The sequence below is a fragment of the Hylobates moloch genome, unplaced genomic scaffold (assembly GCF_009828535.3).
Source record: "Hylobates moloch isolate HMO894 unplaced genomic scaffold, HMol_V3 SCAFFOLD_112, whole genome shotgun sequence".
NCBI lineage: Eukaryota > Metazoa > Chordata > Mammalia > Primates > Hylobatidae > Hylobates > Hylobates moloch.
The window spans coordinates 31,855-48,167 of record NW_026652387.1 but is presented as its reverse complement, the minus strand read 5'-3'; the positions used below and the strand labels follow the sequence as shown (position 1 = coordinate 48,167).

General features: G+C 39.6%; 1 protein-coding gene across 2 annotated transcripts in view; it reads left to right on the top strand.

Moving 5' to 3' along the window:
- The window catches only part of ATP13A5 (ATPase 13A5), a 52,097-nt gene extending 35,812 nt beyond the window's left edge, over nt 1-16,285 (top strand). Inside the window, exons 7-14 of one of the 2 annotated variants that reach the window (XM_058434946.1) lie at nt 364-481; nt 4,384-4,508; nt 5,282-5,442; nt 7,529-7,654; nt 8,750-8,829; nt 12,581-12,623; nt 14,269-14,378; nt 15,047-16,285. In XM_058434946.1, the coding sequence (XP_058290929.1) occupies nt 364-481; nt 4,384-4,508; nt 5,282-5,442; nt 7,529-7,654; nt 8,750-8,829; nt 12,581-12,623; nt 14,269-14,378; nt 15,047-15,197 (914 nt within the window). In that variant the 3' untranslated portion in view covers nt 15,198-16,285. The remainder of the gene's footprint in view (nt 1-363; nt 482-4,383; nt 4,509-5,281; nt 5,443-7,528; nt 7,655-8,749; nt 8,830-12,580; nt 12,624-14,268; nt 14,379-15,046) is intronic. The other variant, XM_058434945.1, reaches the window with a different exon arrangement.
- The last annotated feature ends 28 nt before the right edge of the window (nt 16,286-16,313 follow it).

Sequence of the window (16,313 nt, the reverse complement as noted above, 5' to 3'; positions counted from 1 at the left end):
CTGTTTTCTTAGGGCATCAATCTCATTCACAAGGGCTCCACCCTCATGACCTAATTACCTCCTGAAGGCCCCACCTTCAAATACTATTGCATTAGAGATTAGGCTTCAACATATGAATTTTGGAGGGACACATTCCATCCATAACGCAGTAAATGACCAGCACGGCTTTGACATTTTTTCCATCAGAATAATAAGAACACACTGATGAAGTTGTTTGTGGCCTTTAGCTGAAGCTCTAAGTTTTCTATTAAAGACTTTTATGGAATGAAAGTTAAGACAAGGTACAATGGCTGTGTCCTGGAGTCTTGCTTAGGCCAGCCTTCAACATGACCTTACACTTACCTGTTTCTTCTACCCTGGCAGTGCCCAAGAATTTCCCACAGGAACTGAAGAGTTACACAGTGCAAGGATTCCGTGTCATTGCTCTTGCCCACAAAACCTTAAAGATGGGGAATCTTTCAGAAGTGGAGCACTTAGCCAGGTAAGCAACTCAGAAATTGGCACTAGAGCAGGCTCCGTGTGCATGAAGTGCGAGTCCTGGAGGTGGACAGATGAACAGTTCTAATCACCTGGAAGGCTCACAGAGACAGAGAATTAATCTTGTACAGTCCCCTGACTCAGAGATGGACAATTGTAGGTGATACTGGAGACGACTTGCTCAAGTCACAATGCTGGTTGGTGGAAGAACAAGGATGGTACTTGAGAGCTTCTGACTCCAAGATACCAGTGTGTTATCTCTGCTTGGCACTATGTTATGTCAACTTTAGTCACAGTTCTCATCCCATCAAAACAACCAACGCTCCTTCAACCTCAGAGCATTATGTGACCAATCGACTTGGGTGGCCCACACACAGAGAGGTTGAGAGAGGGAGACAGTTGGCACTTTGAAAGATTTTGAGAATCCTTTAGACATGGTTTTTTCAGTGCTCAATACTACAATACCTCCTTCGTATCTGTGAAGGGTAACAAGTGCAAAGTGAATTACTTATGAGAAATAAAATTCAGTATTCTTAATTACATTACAGGGATAAGTTGTCCTCATTAGAGGATAATTTATAAATTATTATTTCTTTCAACATTCTTCAGTTGTTAAAGGCTATTTTCAAATTATCTATGACAAAGGAGTAAAAAAAATACTGTGGAAAACTGAATAGCAGAAAATCTATTTATTTGTTACATTGGATTTGTGTTGCTGATAAATGCTAATTTATATACAGCTAGCCCCTTCATGTAAAATACTGATATCCTTGGTTTAACATTATTATTTGCAACCTAAGTCCATTGACTCTAAGTTAATTAGTAAACACAGTCCTTCCTTACTCTGTGCTTGTTTCACCATCTATAAAATATGCAATTGGATGATCTCCAAGGAGGCCTTCAGCCATGACATTTTAATATTTGAAACAGGATCACAAAGCTCATTTTGAAATATATGAATGTCATTCTCAGATTTAACATTCCAGGTGTTAGCTATTCTTGAGCAAACATAAAGGTCCAGACCACATAGGATTTGTAATTTTCTAAACACAAATTTGAATAATCAACGTTAAGGACATGTGTGAAGTAAAGATCTATGTAGCTAGTGATGGAGTGTAGCCATCAGCCAGCTGTCACATACAAACGCAGCTGTGTTGTTCTCATATAAGAGCCACTAGTGGCATAGACATTATAAATATAACAAAATAAGAAAATGAAGATAAAATGTGCTATATTTCCAACCATTCCAGGTTTTTTCAGGGAATATCAGGAACTTATTATACTTCTTAGAATTTAGTTACTATTTTCAAACAGGGTAAAAGGATAGGGTTTTGATTTTTCTTAGAATCAAATTCTATTTAGCAAAGTTTTCCAACTAGAAAAAAAACTTCTTAAAAATTGGAGTCATAATGGGGAAGTAGAAAAGTTTTTTGAGATGACTTAAAAAGTCACCCCAAACTAAAACAACAGGATAAATACTCCATCAAGTCTCACCCCTTCACCGGTTTAGCAAATTTGCATTGAACTTAACCGTATGTCAGATGCTCAAGGAATTGAGAATTTATTTGGAAGTGAATAAAATAAAATCCTTGCCCTCACGAATATATCCTAGTTGGGGAAATAGATTAGAAAATAAACCCATACAATATTGTCCCACTAGTGTTTCTTAAATGACCTGAGGGGGAAAGTATAAAGTAAGTGAAGAGGACTTTTTAAAAAAGACAGAGAATGTCATTTTGCTTAGGCAATCAGCAAAGTCCTCAGAGGAGCAACATTTTAACAGACATCTAATAAAATAAGAGAGAAAGACACGCAGATATCCAGAGGAAGAGCATTGCAGGGAATAGAAATGGTGGGTACAAAGGCTTTGACACAAGCACTGCTGGGAATGTTGTAGGGTAACAGGCAGCCAAGTGCCTAAAGTAGTGAACGAGAAGAAGCATCATAAAAGAGAAACAAAGAACATTTGCCTGTTTTTGCTTTTGTTGCCTGTGCTTTATGTGTCATAGCCATGAAATCATTATCAAGACCAATGTCAAGAAGATTTCTCCCTATGTTTTCCTCTAGTAGTTTCACAGTTTCAGGTCTTATGTTTAAGTGTTTAATCCATTTTGAGTTGATTTTTACGTATGGTATAAGATAAGGGTCCAATTTCATTCTTTTGCTGGTGGATATTAAACTGAAAAGCTTTGCACAGCAAAGGAAATAACAGAGTGAAATAGCAACCTGTAAAATGGCAGAAAATCTCTGCAAACCATATATCTGAGAAGACATTAACATCCAAAATGTACAGAGGACACAATTCAATAGCAAAAATCAATAAATAATCCAATTTAAAAATGAACAAAGGCCCTGAATAGACATTTCTCCAAAGACGTAAAAATGACCAACAGATATATGAAAAAGCGCTCAACTTTACTAGTCATTAGGGAAATGCAAATCAAAACCACAATGAAATACCACCTCATACCTGTAAGGATGGCTATTTGAAACAAAAACAAAAGAAAACAAGTGTTGACAAGGATATAGAGAAATTGGAACCTTTGTAACATGGTACAGCTTTTATGGAAAACAATGTGGAGGTTCTTTAAAAAATTAAAAATAGAATGTTTTTAATTTTTTAAAACATTGGATCACCGTGTGATCCAATGATCCAAAATCCCACTTCTGAGTATATATCCAAAAGAACTGACACTGGGATCTCAAAAAAAGGTATCTTCACCTTTATGTTCATTGCAGCATTATTTATAATAGTCAAGATATGGAAACAACCTAAATGTTCATCAGTGGATGAATGGATTTTAAAAACGTAATATGTACATATAATGGAATATTATTAAGCCTTAGAAAAGGAGAAAATCTTGCCATATGAGACAACATGAGTGAAACTGAAAGACATCATGCTAAGTGAAATAAACCAGTCACAGAAGGCCTAATACTGTGTGATCCTACTTATCTGAAGCATCTGAAATAGACATATTCATAGAAGTGGAGAGTAGAGAGTAGAATGGTGATTACCAAGGGCTGGGAGGGGTGAAATAGGAAGTTGTTGTTAATGGGTATAAAGTTTCAGTTATGCAAGATGAATACATTCTAGAGAAGTGATTTTAACATACATGCACACACACACATAAAACAGGGTAGAAGGAAACTTTGAGGTGATGGATATGTTTATTACCTCGATTATGGTAATGGCTTCACAGCTGTATGCATATTGTTCAAATCTATCTCCCTGTAATCTTAACACCACGGTGCACAGCAAAATGAACAAAGATCAAAAAAGAGTTCTTGGCCCCCAAATTTACTTTTTAAAAAGCCACCCAAGAATCATTCCATTTCAGAGGAACGTTCCTACATAACTAATGCAACCCAGTTGGACTATAAGCCATCACTTTCAAATTCTGAAAACTGTTCAGAGCCCCGTCTGATGCCAGTAAATATTATTCAAGGTGACAGATGGAGACTAAGAAGAATGACACCGTCTTCAACTACTACTATCGTGTCTTGTATGTATGCAGAATGCCCTTAATAAATGCCAAATAAACTGAAACGATTGCAAGCTCAAAAAAGACAAAGCTCTGAGAAATTAAAAAATAAAGTATATTTGATTAACATATTTAAAAACCAACAGAAGAGTTGGAAGATAAGCACATTGTTTTTAAAAATAAAGTTGGAAACTGGAAAAAACAGATTTAGAAGTGGTTGCCTCTAGGAAGGAGAGGGGTGAGGTGGTGTGGAGACACAGACTATTGGTTTTCATTATAAGCTTTTAAGTTCATTTTGATTTTTAAAATGTGCCTGTATTGCATTAATAAAACTTATAAAGAAATTTTTAAAAGAAGAAATAAATTGAACTTTGAGCCTATATAGATATACTTTAATATTGATTTTCTCCTGGATACAAAGAGAAAAAGCGGAGTCAGAGTTAACATTTCTGGGACTTCTCATCATGGAGAATCGCTTGAAAAAAGAAACCAAACTGGCCTTGAAGGAACTGAGTGAGGCCCGTATCAGGACTGTGATGATTACAGGTATGTATTTGTTTCTAGGGGACTGGCAAGTTGATTGTATCCTAGGCATAAGAACAAGATGTGTGAGCCGAGTGAGTTCATGTGTCAGACACAGGGAAAAATGTTCTGTTGTCGAATTTGTTACCCTGTAGTCCCTTACCTAAAAACATGTGCAGCTGCCCCGACAGGACCAGAAGCTTTGGAGGTAAGGACCGTATCTCATCCTCTTTGTCTAATGACTACCCCTCCTAGCCAGGATCTGTGCGGTGCCTCAGGGCTCACAGTAAATGAGCAAGAATGGGTGTGTTCTCATCAAGAAACCCAGTGATCCCTCTGCACAGAGGATTAAGTCTCTGGTTGATGGTCCTCTAGGGCAGTAGGGCCAGGCGTGGTGTATGATTGTCAAACCCAAGCACAGCCTGACCCTGTGTGTTCTTTGCTTAGTTGGTTTCCAGATCCCGTGGATGGTTTTATGCTATCAGGCTGAGATCATGCTATATTCTCCACTAAGAGTTGTCTGTCTTCTGAGGAGTAGTCATAAATGCTTCAGTATTTCTTTATTAATTCACACATGTTTTGAAATACACATGGACAGGATATGATGCAGAATATGGAGAGGGAGATGGGAACACAGTGTTTGCCCACTAGGGGCAGTCTACAGCAGAGAGGAAGATAAAATAAGGCAGAAAGCAGTAAAGCCCTCAAAGAACACCAAGCAGAGTGGAAAAGGGAGACTTCAGTTCTTGTTGCTGAGGGGAGGTTTGTACATACAGCAAGCAAAGTTTGTCTTCTAGGTGATAACCTTCAAACGGCCATTACTGTTGCAAAGAATTCTGAAATGATCCCTCCAGGAAGCCAAGTGATCATTGTTGAAGCCAATGAACCGGAAGAATTTGTTCCTGCCTCTGTGACCTGGCAGCTGGTGGAGAACCAAGAGACTGGACCTGGGAAGAAAGTGAGCAAATGTTAGAAGGCCCCTCCTTGGGCCTAGACTGATGGAATACAGTCCTGGCACTGCTCAGCCTTCTCTCAACTCCAGGAGTCATCTCAGTAATAATCCCTCACATCTGTCTAGAGTTTGACAGTTTGCAAAGCATTTCCGCCAGCTCTGGTTGCCTGTGAAAATCACCTGGGGGAGTTTCTAAGCTTCTAGTGCAGGCTGCATCAATTAAATCAGAACCCCTGGGGTAGGAGGTGGCATCAAGTGCTTTTCCCAGTGGTTCCAGTGTGCAGTCGTGGCTGAGAACTACTGATTTACACTCATATTTTCCACTTGGTCATTAAAATAACCCTATGCAATTGGGCAAACCATTAATTTTTACAGATGAGAAAACTGAGGCTCACAGCAGTAAGCTTGCCCAATACAAAAACTGGTGAGTTGCAGAGCAGGAAAGCAGACTTAGGCCTATTTGATTCCACACAGATCCATGGGCATTTAGATTGTACTATACCTATGGCATGAAGCTAACAGAGGCTGGGCTTCTCTAGATAGCAAGCTCCCTCTGCTCTTGTGACAGAATAGCTTTTTCATATGACGACAATGGGCTGTGGCCTTACATTCCATCACTAAAGGTAACACCCATGCTTTTGTGTGAATTCAAAGATATGGCCCTGCAGGTGATGAATTACAAAAATGCTGCCTTCCTCCAGGCTGACCAGCCTTTCAGATTAAGTATAGAGTGGGCCTTTGTGCAGTCAGGAGTCTTTGTGCAGCACACAGACTGCACAGCTATACAGAACGGCCCTGCCCCTACCCTGGGAGGAGGTGGGTTAACTTGCCTCAACCTCTAATTGCATGGGCTGTGAAAGATGACAGCTCTCCCTCTGCTCTCAACAGATTTCTGGTGCTTATTTCCTTGTGAACCTACTTGCTTCTACATCGGTGCAGGCTGCCTGAATTTCACTGCATGCTGTAACCCAGGTCCTTTGTGAATTTTAACTAACAGTCCACTCACACTACTCATTCATGATTTAATGACTCTGATGAAATTTTAGTCCTCACCAGGAGAAGTTGTATCACAGTTTCAGGCCTTCCTCCTCTCTGGGTCCCTCCACCATACTTCGTCTCCCCACATTCCCAGTGCAAGCAAAAGGAATTCCTGCCCTCGTCTCAGGAGGGATGCTTTAGAACATGTCTTTTGTTGGTTATTTTGCAATTGGAGATAGAAAGGGAGGGGTGTGTCATCTTGCCTCCCAATTCAGCACAGCAATTGTTTTTTGTTTCAAATACAATGCTTTCCCTGAGATGAAGTCATCTGATGAATAAAATTTTCTCACCTCCTGCAATATTTGAATTTAGAGTCCTAAACACAAATGGAAGTCTCTCTGAGGAATGTTGCATGAAAAACCATGATTAATTATTGATATAATGAATGCACAGGCATTCATCAGATGCTTTCTCCCTAGCTGGGAACCAGGTAGGGCTAGAACCAAGCCAGAGAAACACCTTGACATGTGAAAGGTAGGAGGGAAAGGGTTTCAGAAAAGGATTACTCCTGCAGTGGGATGTACAGTATGGAAGAGAATCTGGGAACCATGATAGAAAGAGTTACCTGTTGAGGTGGGGTCATAACAAAGGTCAGAGGCTGGGTCCTAAAAGGAGTTAGGCACTGAAGAAAGAGTGCCTACTTTACAGTGAAGACAATGAGGGTGATTTTGGAATAAGTGAATGGTAAGAGATCTTAGAAAATATAAGGTTGCATAAGGAGGAGAAGGAAGGAGGGAAGAATTTTCCTATTCTTGTAATAACTAATTGGGACCTAAGAATAGTTAGATTTCTTCAGTAGACTATCACACATATTATCTCCCAAGACAGAATTCAGAGTACCATACTGTCCAAGCATCATATGTTTACATAATCTTGGGGAGAATGTTTTGAGTGTTTTTTCCTATGGGTAGAAGTGCTGTAGGCAAATTACACATTATTTTGTTGCTGACCTTCACACTGTTAGGCAACATGAAAACTCTTCCTTCAAGAAAGCATAGGAAAGCAGAGACACTCCTTAGGAATCAATGTAGAAATGATGCCCTTTTGATTTTAGGAAACCTACATGCACACTGGAAGCAGTTCAACCTCTCATGGGGAAAGAGGAAGCTGTTACCATTTTGCAATGAGTGGGAAATCATACCACGTGATATTTCAGCATTTCACCAGCTTGCTTCCAAAAGTAAGTACTGAAGAAATGAATTGTTTTGCTTTGCTCCTCAAATTAGCGAGGCAAAAGGAGGAGGAGAGTATTGAAAACAGTGATCACTGAGGTTGCCTCACAGTTAGAGAATAAGCACCCCCAAAGGAGTACTGCTCCTGAAAAAGTTTTCTGGCCCCTTTTATGCCTTCTCGGTCCCAGGTAGACCCACGGCCTCCCATTCAGAGTTTGAGTTCTGATACCTTCTCTCACCCCTGTGGCCAGTTCAGCCTTCCTCCTTCTTTCCCTCCCCACCCAGGAGAATGGCAGAGTTCCAAACACGCTGCTTGTTTTGAGGGCCAGCTTGTCTCTGAAACTGACCAGCTCATGTTAGGCTAAGCTCTATTCCCCTTCTTGTCTGGATTCTTAAATTACAGCAAGAGGAAACAAAGGCCCCATGGTTTATTTTCAGAGTCATTTGTTATCTTGTCCTCTGTGTGTCCTGTTTTAAAATAGTGCTGTGCAGGGTTGCACTGTCAACGCGCAGGAGATTAATGGAGCACAAGGGGAGGGCAGCAACTATCTGTTAGCAGTGTCTTAAAAATTCTGTCATCCTAGCAGTCAAAGACCACAGAATCTAGACCCCAAAGGCTTCTAGAAAGCTCTTAGTTCAGTTCATGGAAAGCTGAGACTCAGGTTAATCTGCTTGTCTAAGGTGTGCACAGCTAGCTGGCACAGCTGAGAATAGAGCCTTGTTTCTCAGCTTCCAGCCTTTCCTCTGTCTATGCTATGATTTTGGAGATGGTGTCTATCAGGAAAGAACTGTGTTTCCTCAAGCATTTTTATTCCGTATGCTCTGCTGCTTCTTAGTTACTGTAGTATTATTGATTAATGGTCACCCCATCTTGGAAAAATGGTCTGGGAAAAAAGTAATGGAGTTGTGATGGAGGACTTTAAGTGAAATTTCAATATTAAAGTGTTAAATCTCCTTCTTTCCCTTCCTGGTATTGGTCTAATGACATACCATCCAATGCTGTATTAAATTAGTAACCAGGAATGATTTTTCAGGGCTGTTCTTTTATTTTTAAAAGTTTTCTTCTTCTCAATCATATTGCAGTGGTTGTTTTTTCTTTTTAGATTCTGGTGAATGGAACAGTTTTTGCGAGAATGTCTCCTGGGCAGAAATCAAGCCTTATTGAAGAATTTCAGAAATTAAAGTAGGTGTCATGGCATGAAAGAAGAGTATGCTCATTAACTATTGCTACCTATGGGTCAATAATTCAGGTGTGAGTCAGAATGGCTATTATTAAAAAGTCAAAAATAACAAATGTTGGCAAGATTGCAGAGCAGAGGGAACACTTATACGCTATTGGTGGGAGTGTAAATTAGTTCAGCCATTGTAGAAAGCAGTATGGCAATTCCTCAAAGAGCTAAAACAGAACTACCATTTGAACCAGCAATCCCAATGCTGGGTATATACCTAGAGGAATATAAATCATTCTACCATAAAGACACATGCATGTGACTGTTCATTGCAGCACTATTCACAATAGCAAAGACATAGAATCAACCTAAATGCCCAGCAATGACAGATTGGATAAAGAAAATGTGGTACATACACACCATGGAATACAGTGCAGCCATAAAAAAGAATGAGATTATGACTTCTGCAGGAATACAGCTGGAAATGGAGGCTATGATCCTTAGCAAACTAACGCAGGAACAAAATCAAATACTATGTGTTCTCACTTATAAGTGGAAGCTAAATGATGAGAACACATGGACACAAAGAAGAAAAACACAGATATTGGGGTCTACTTGAGCAGAGGGTGGGAGGAGGGAGAGGAGCAGAAAAAATAACTACTGGGTACTGGGCTTAATTCCTGGGTGATGAAATAATCCGTAAAACAAACCTCCGTAACATGAGTTCCCTTGTATAACAAATCTGCACGTTTTCCAAACCTAAAATAAAAGTTAAAAAAAATGGGATTAAAAAAAATTCAGGTGTGGCTTAGCTGAGTCTTCTGGCTCAGGATCTCTCTCAGAGATGTAACCAGGTGTTGGCCATGACTACAGTCAATAACAAATGTTGGCAAGATTGCAGAGAAAAGGGAACAGTTATACACTATTGGTATATTGGTATATTCCCCACTCAAGCACTGGCTTGAGTGGGGATAAAAATCCCTCACCAGCCTCACTCACATGTTGTTGAATGCTCAGTGCCTCATGAGCGGTTGGACTGAACCTCAGTTTTTCACTGGCTAGTGGACAGACGCCAACCTCAGTTCCTTGTGACGGGCCATTTCATAAGGAAGCTCACAGTGTGACAGGTGACTTCTAAAAGAGTAAGCAAGCAAGAAGAACCAGAGACAGAGAGAGCCAACAAGACGGATGTTGCTGTTTTTTATATACCAGTCTCATCACCCTTGCTGTATTCCCTTCCTTAGGAGCGAGTCACTAGATCCAGCCCACTTCCAGGGGTGTGGATTACACAGGGCGTGGATGCCAGGAGCTGGGGATCACTGAGGGCCATTTAGAAGTTGCCTATTCCAGAGAGCATTTGTTCTGTGGCCCATAAGGCATATATCTTAGAGAACCCTCCCGTGCTTAGATGTAGCAGAAATAGTGGGGCAGGTTGTACACCTTAGAATCAGAAAAATGGGGAAGTAGGTGAGTTATACCCTGGAATTATTTTAGGTTGGTCCATTAGAAGATATGTGAATAATTTCTGGTCCTCTTAGCAAGAGGTGAAATAGCATTTTCCCTTTATCTGGCCCCAGCAGGGAAAGTCAAGAGAAAGTCCTTTATTACCCCCTTCAAAAATAAAGATGACCAAGTTACATTATAGTAAAATGGTACTTCTTGAGACCAGATCTACCTATTGCTTGCTGGGAATGTAACAGTTTGGGACTGCAGAGTCTAGGAAGTGAAAAGGAACATAGGGTAGTGAATCTTTAGATGATGGCTGGTGAGTTGTTGGTGATATCAGGAGACACCCTACTACTGTTAGATTTTGTTACCCAAGCAATCATAGGGAAGTCTTAAAAACTGCCTATTAACTTCCAGAATGCCTGAGGCTGGGTAAGTAACCAGTGACTAAATGACTATTTCATTCACATGATCATTACATGATATTGCTGAAGAAAGTAATTTTACCTTTTTCAAATGCCTGAGAAATTCTGCCAACTAAAATGCCTAATTTTGAAAAGCCATATTCCCCTTAAAGAATGAATTCAGGAAGACACACACTGTCTCAGAATGAGCTGTCTTCTCAACATCCCAATCTTCCTCCTCATGCCTTTGTCATTGGCAATGTGCGTAAGGCTGACTGCATTCTCTTTCTGAATTCAGGGAATACTAGAAGATGATAAGATTCTTGATGTGATGTAGAGACTAAATGTGTGCTTTAAGCCTGAATGGCTTTAAGCCTGAAAAAAGCCATTTTTCAACAATTGTGGGTAGTCATGATATGAACATATATAGCATGATTATTTTCATCTACACAACCCAGTATCAGATTGAACCATAGGGGTATGCCTACATTTGACTGGTTTTTTTTTTTTTTTTTTTTTGAGATAGAGTCTCGCTTTGTTGCCCAGGCTGGAGTGCAACGGTGCAATATCGGCTCACTGCAGCCTCTGCTTCCAAGGTTCAAGCAATCCTCCTGCCTCAGCCTCCCAGGTAGCTGGGATTACAGGAGCGCACCACCACGCCCAGCTAATTTTTTCTATCTTTAGTAGAGATGGGGTTTCACTGTGTTGGCTAGGCTGGTCTTGAACTCCTGAGCTCAAGATCTGCCCGCCTCAGCCTCTCAAAGTGCTGGGATTACAGGTGTGAGCCACCGCACCTGGCCACATTTAATTAACTATTTTTGACCTATAAAAGTGGTTCTTTCTTATGCATTAACTAATAATAACGAAATTCTAACAAAACTTTATTTTTTCTCCTTATTGATTTTATAACTCTGTTTTTAGAAAAATGCAGCTAAGTCTTTAAGAATATTGTCATTTATCAATACTTGTAATCAATAACTTACAACAGAAGGCAGGCAGTGTCTTACATCTGAAACTCCTTTTCTTTGGCAGCTGTATTAACTTTTACTCTTCTATTTGTATTGTGCTTGCACACCAAACTGATATGGATGGAAAAACATATCTTATTTTCACCCTGACATGCATCAAAAATATGAATATACGTCTCTAGTTATATCTGTTAAACTGTTTTTGAAATTTCTCATCCTGGTATCTGATGTACACATTGCATGCATGTACACACACCACTTTTCTACCTCTGGGTCATTGTTAGTGACTTTGTGGATCAGGGGAGAGAGGGCACTCCAGGTGGAGGGACAGCATAAACAGAGACCCAAAGATGAAAGAGTACAGTGCTATACCTTTATGATGTGAAGAACAGCCTCTTGGTGTTTTAAGAGGTAAAGTCTAACCTGAAAAGTCATGGGTGAGACATGGGCTTATCGTTCCAGGCTTTGAAGGTGGCTCATGCAGGCATTTCATTGTCAGAGCAGGAAGCATCTGTGGCATCCCCTTTTACCTCTACTGTAAATGCTCAGCAACAGTCAGTGACTAAAATGCAGGTGGATTGGGTTATGATCTCTGCATTAGGTTGTGTGGGAAGTGGTCTGCTCATAACTGCATACTCTTAAGCTTGGCCTTGGTACGTATCATCAAGCAGGACTTCTTTTAAAGTATGCAATCACTGTTTTGCCGATGTCCTTGGTTATATCGCTACCATTTCAATGTGATTGATTGAAACAACTTAAATAATGCAACGGCCTTTTCCCTCTGGGAATATGTCTCTCCAAACCATTTTTCTTCAGCCTGATTCCAGGTGTGTTCAGGGGACACACACATACACACAAATCACATGTGATTTAGTTATGATGGAAAATATTCAAGTGAGCTGTTCACTTTTCTTACCTATTAATCCTTCTTCTCCTGTCTCCCGCAGTTACTATGTGGGCATGTGTGGAGATGGAGCTAATGATTGTGGGGTGAGTAGAAATGGCTTTTGCTCAGGTAAGCCGCTCACTAATATCCCTCTGGAGGACCTCAGGCTCTCCTGGAGTTTGTCTCTTCATCTTTCCACCAGCAACCATTTGATTATTTTGCTGTTTATATCCACCTGTACCTGTGTGTAGGTTGGAAGTAGAGGGGAGTAAAGGGAGATGAGACACCTCTGATGCTTTCTGGAAACTCCTAGAATAATAAACACAAAGGAAGGCCACTTAGACTCCCATATTTCAGGTTCCAAAGATGGAACTTTACAAGTCTATCTGCTTTAAATCTTTCTTGTTATCAGTAATGAAATGATTTCTCAGGAGGTGATTTCTTCCCCCCTCCCAAGGTCACACAACTGATAAAGACTCAATGAAACAGTTTGAAACTGATGATTAAAGTTTTGAATTATATGTAAATTATATTTATTCCTGCCAAACTTTCATTCTCTGGTTAGTTTTTAAGTTTGCTTCATCCAGAACTCTTTCACTCAGTAAAATCCTAGACCAAACTATTTCGTTATTTTATGCTATAGAAAAAGCTAAATAAAATGATTCTCAGCAAATTATTTTTCATATGCAGTAGGGCAGTGAATGTTTTATATTCTGAGTTTTAAAGACAGGAAGGAAACAAATAGTCTACCTTCAATATTATGTACTTAAGGAAATATTTCAGTAGCTGATTTATGGGACAAGAAGTGAAGAAGATTTCTTTGTATTTCCAAAGCTTCTTAGAGATTTAAGATCTTGGTATTTGTTTTATTTCTCTCTTAAATATTATTTCCAAATTTCTGAAAACTATGTTTATAGCTAGAGATTTATTAAGATGTTTTTTGCTTTATGTTTCATGAGAAAAAGCTAATTTTCAGTCTGTTCTTTCAAATCTAGAATGCGTATCCTCTCACATTAATTATGTGGAGTTTAGAATAAAACAAAAAATCAAATGCTAAAAGGGACATAGTCTCTGCCTCCTAAAGAGTTCATTGTCTGATGAAGAAAGAATCATGAATAAAACTAACCCTAACATAAAGTAGATGGTCCTAAAGTATATAATAGAGATACGAAATAGAGATCAAAGAGGAAGAAGAAAATGTCCTAATATTTATTAAACCTGAATCTAGTATGTACGGCTCATGGTGCCAGGTACCCTGTAGTTCTATGGAACTACAGATATATAAAAGTTCATTTTATGCCCACACAATTCTTAAAGGATTGGCCTAGGAATTCTTTCACCTCTGTTCATGAAGATTCCCACCAGGTACCAGAACTGAAATGGTGAAGGTCCCCAACCAATGTCCATCCAAATTCTGTCATCTTTTTAATTGACTTTTTGAATGAGGGCTTCCATCTCCTTTTCACATCTATACTCCCCACAGGCAGGGCCCTTGTATGCACACGCCCACATGCACACACACATGCATGTACACACACCACTTTTCTACTTCTGGATCATTGTTTAGTTAGTGACTTTGTGGATCAGGGGAGAGAGGGCACTCCAGGTGGAGGGACAGCATAAACAGAGACCCAAAGATGAAAGACTACAGTGTTCTACCTTTATGATGTGAAGAACAGCCTCTTGGTGTTTTAAGAGGTAAAGCCTAACCTGAAAAGTCATGGGTGAGACATGGGCTTATCATTCCAGGCTTTGAAAGTGGCTCATGCAGGCATTTCACTGTCAGAGCAGGAAGCATCTGTGGCATCCCCTTTTACCTCTAAAACAACCAACATCCAGTGTGTGCCTCATCTCATCAGGTAAGTCATTTTTTCCTCTTCCACCCCTACAATCAATGGGCCCATTGTCTGGCTCTGCAGACAGAATTCAACTACAAGCTAAAGTGATAAATGCTGCAACAGAGGTATGGGTGAAGTGCTATTGGAGAACTAATGAAGGGGGCCATTAGTGTTACTCAAGAGTGCTGGTAAAAGCCACAGAAAAGTGACTTTTGCTGAGCCTTAAAGGATAGGTGGGTATCATGTAAACAGTTGAAAGCTTGCCTTGATGTTTTAAAACTATTTCTTACTTTTTCTCTCGTCTATTTGGTATGTTGGATGCTTCCTGTAACATTTATCTCAGGAATTTTGGATGGATGAGGAAGGAGAAAGGAAATACTTCATTAGATAGCTTCCCTAAATACTATTACATGTCTCCAAAATGCAAATTAGTAAATATCCAATGTCTTTTACATAAAAGTTGATTGACAGTGTCAGGGAAGGGGAAGTGATATGGTTTGGCTTTGTGTTCCCACCCAAATCTCATCTGGAGTTGTGGTTCCCAACCTGTTGCCTGGTGGGATGTGACTGGATCATGGGGGCAGTTTCCCCGATGCTGTTCTCATGATAGTGAGGGAGTTCTCATGAGATGTGATGATTTTTAAAGTGGCAGTTTCCCCAGTGTGCTTTCTCTCTCTTGTCTTGTGAAGAAGGTGCCCACTTCTCCTTCACCTTCGCCATCATTGTAAGTTTCCTGAGGCTTCCCCAGCCATGTGGAATTGTGAGTCAATTAAACCTCTTTTGTTTATAAATTACGCCGTCTCAGGTAGTAATCTTTATGGCAGTGTGAAAATGGACTAATACAGGAAGGCATTAAGAGACGTTTATTTTCACAGCATGCTTCTCTCACCTCCACTCCACTCTCATTTCTGATCTGTCTACTTATATTTTAAATGTAGTTAAGAACAAAATACCCAGTTTTATGTTTTATTCATAAATCTGATTTCTCTTTTGTTTCCTATAGCACTTAGGGATAATTTCTGGGCATTTTCATGGGCAGTGATCTGAAAGCCATTGCCAGATTTTGAGATTCATACAAAAAAGACAGCCATGAAGTTCCCCAGCATGTCTTTTGGTGCATCAGAATAAACAGGTCACTGGCAGGAATCACTGACCTAAAGATAGCAGATCTAAAATTCCACACCCCTGGTTGGCTGCATATCAGCAAGACAGCTTTGCACAACACCCTGAACACTGGGTGTCTGCACGTGTGTCCTTTCATACCCTCAAACACGGTCACTTCCCCCGAATTTTTTTAAAGGAGAAATATTTCCTTTACATATATACATAGATACATACATTAACATATATACACACACATACACACAAATATATACATTATTTATTGTCTCTCATGCATCAGGCATGCTTTATACACACACACACACACACACACACAAAATTATATATATATATACGATGTCTGATGCATGGGAGGTGCTCAATAAATTTGTATATGTGTATATATGCATATATATATACACACATATTTATATAGACATTCATATATATGTATATATGTATGTAAATATGTGTAACATGTTACACATATACATACACACACACACACACACACAATTTTTGCTGGAATGTAAATTCTCCGGGGGCAAGACTCTCTCATTCTTTACATTTCCAAGCACACTTGTAAAGAGCTCCATGAGTTGTATTGACAATGAAAAACATAAAATAAGGCGAGAGTTCTGAGTACTATCATCGTGTAGTCACCATGACACAAACCAAGGTTAAGACACTAAAGATAGTAACCAAAGGGCTTAGAGATACTCTGCAAAATAAATCAGTAAAACATAATGCTTGTTTGGTGATGGGTGAAGAAGAGGAAGGAATTAAACGCACTCTAAGGGTCTGAACCTCAATGGCAGACTCCAAGGAGTAAACTGTTCTTAGAAGCAAGGAAAG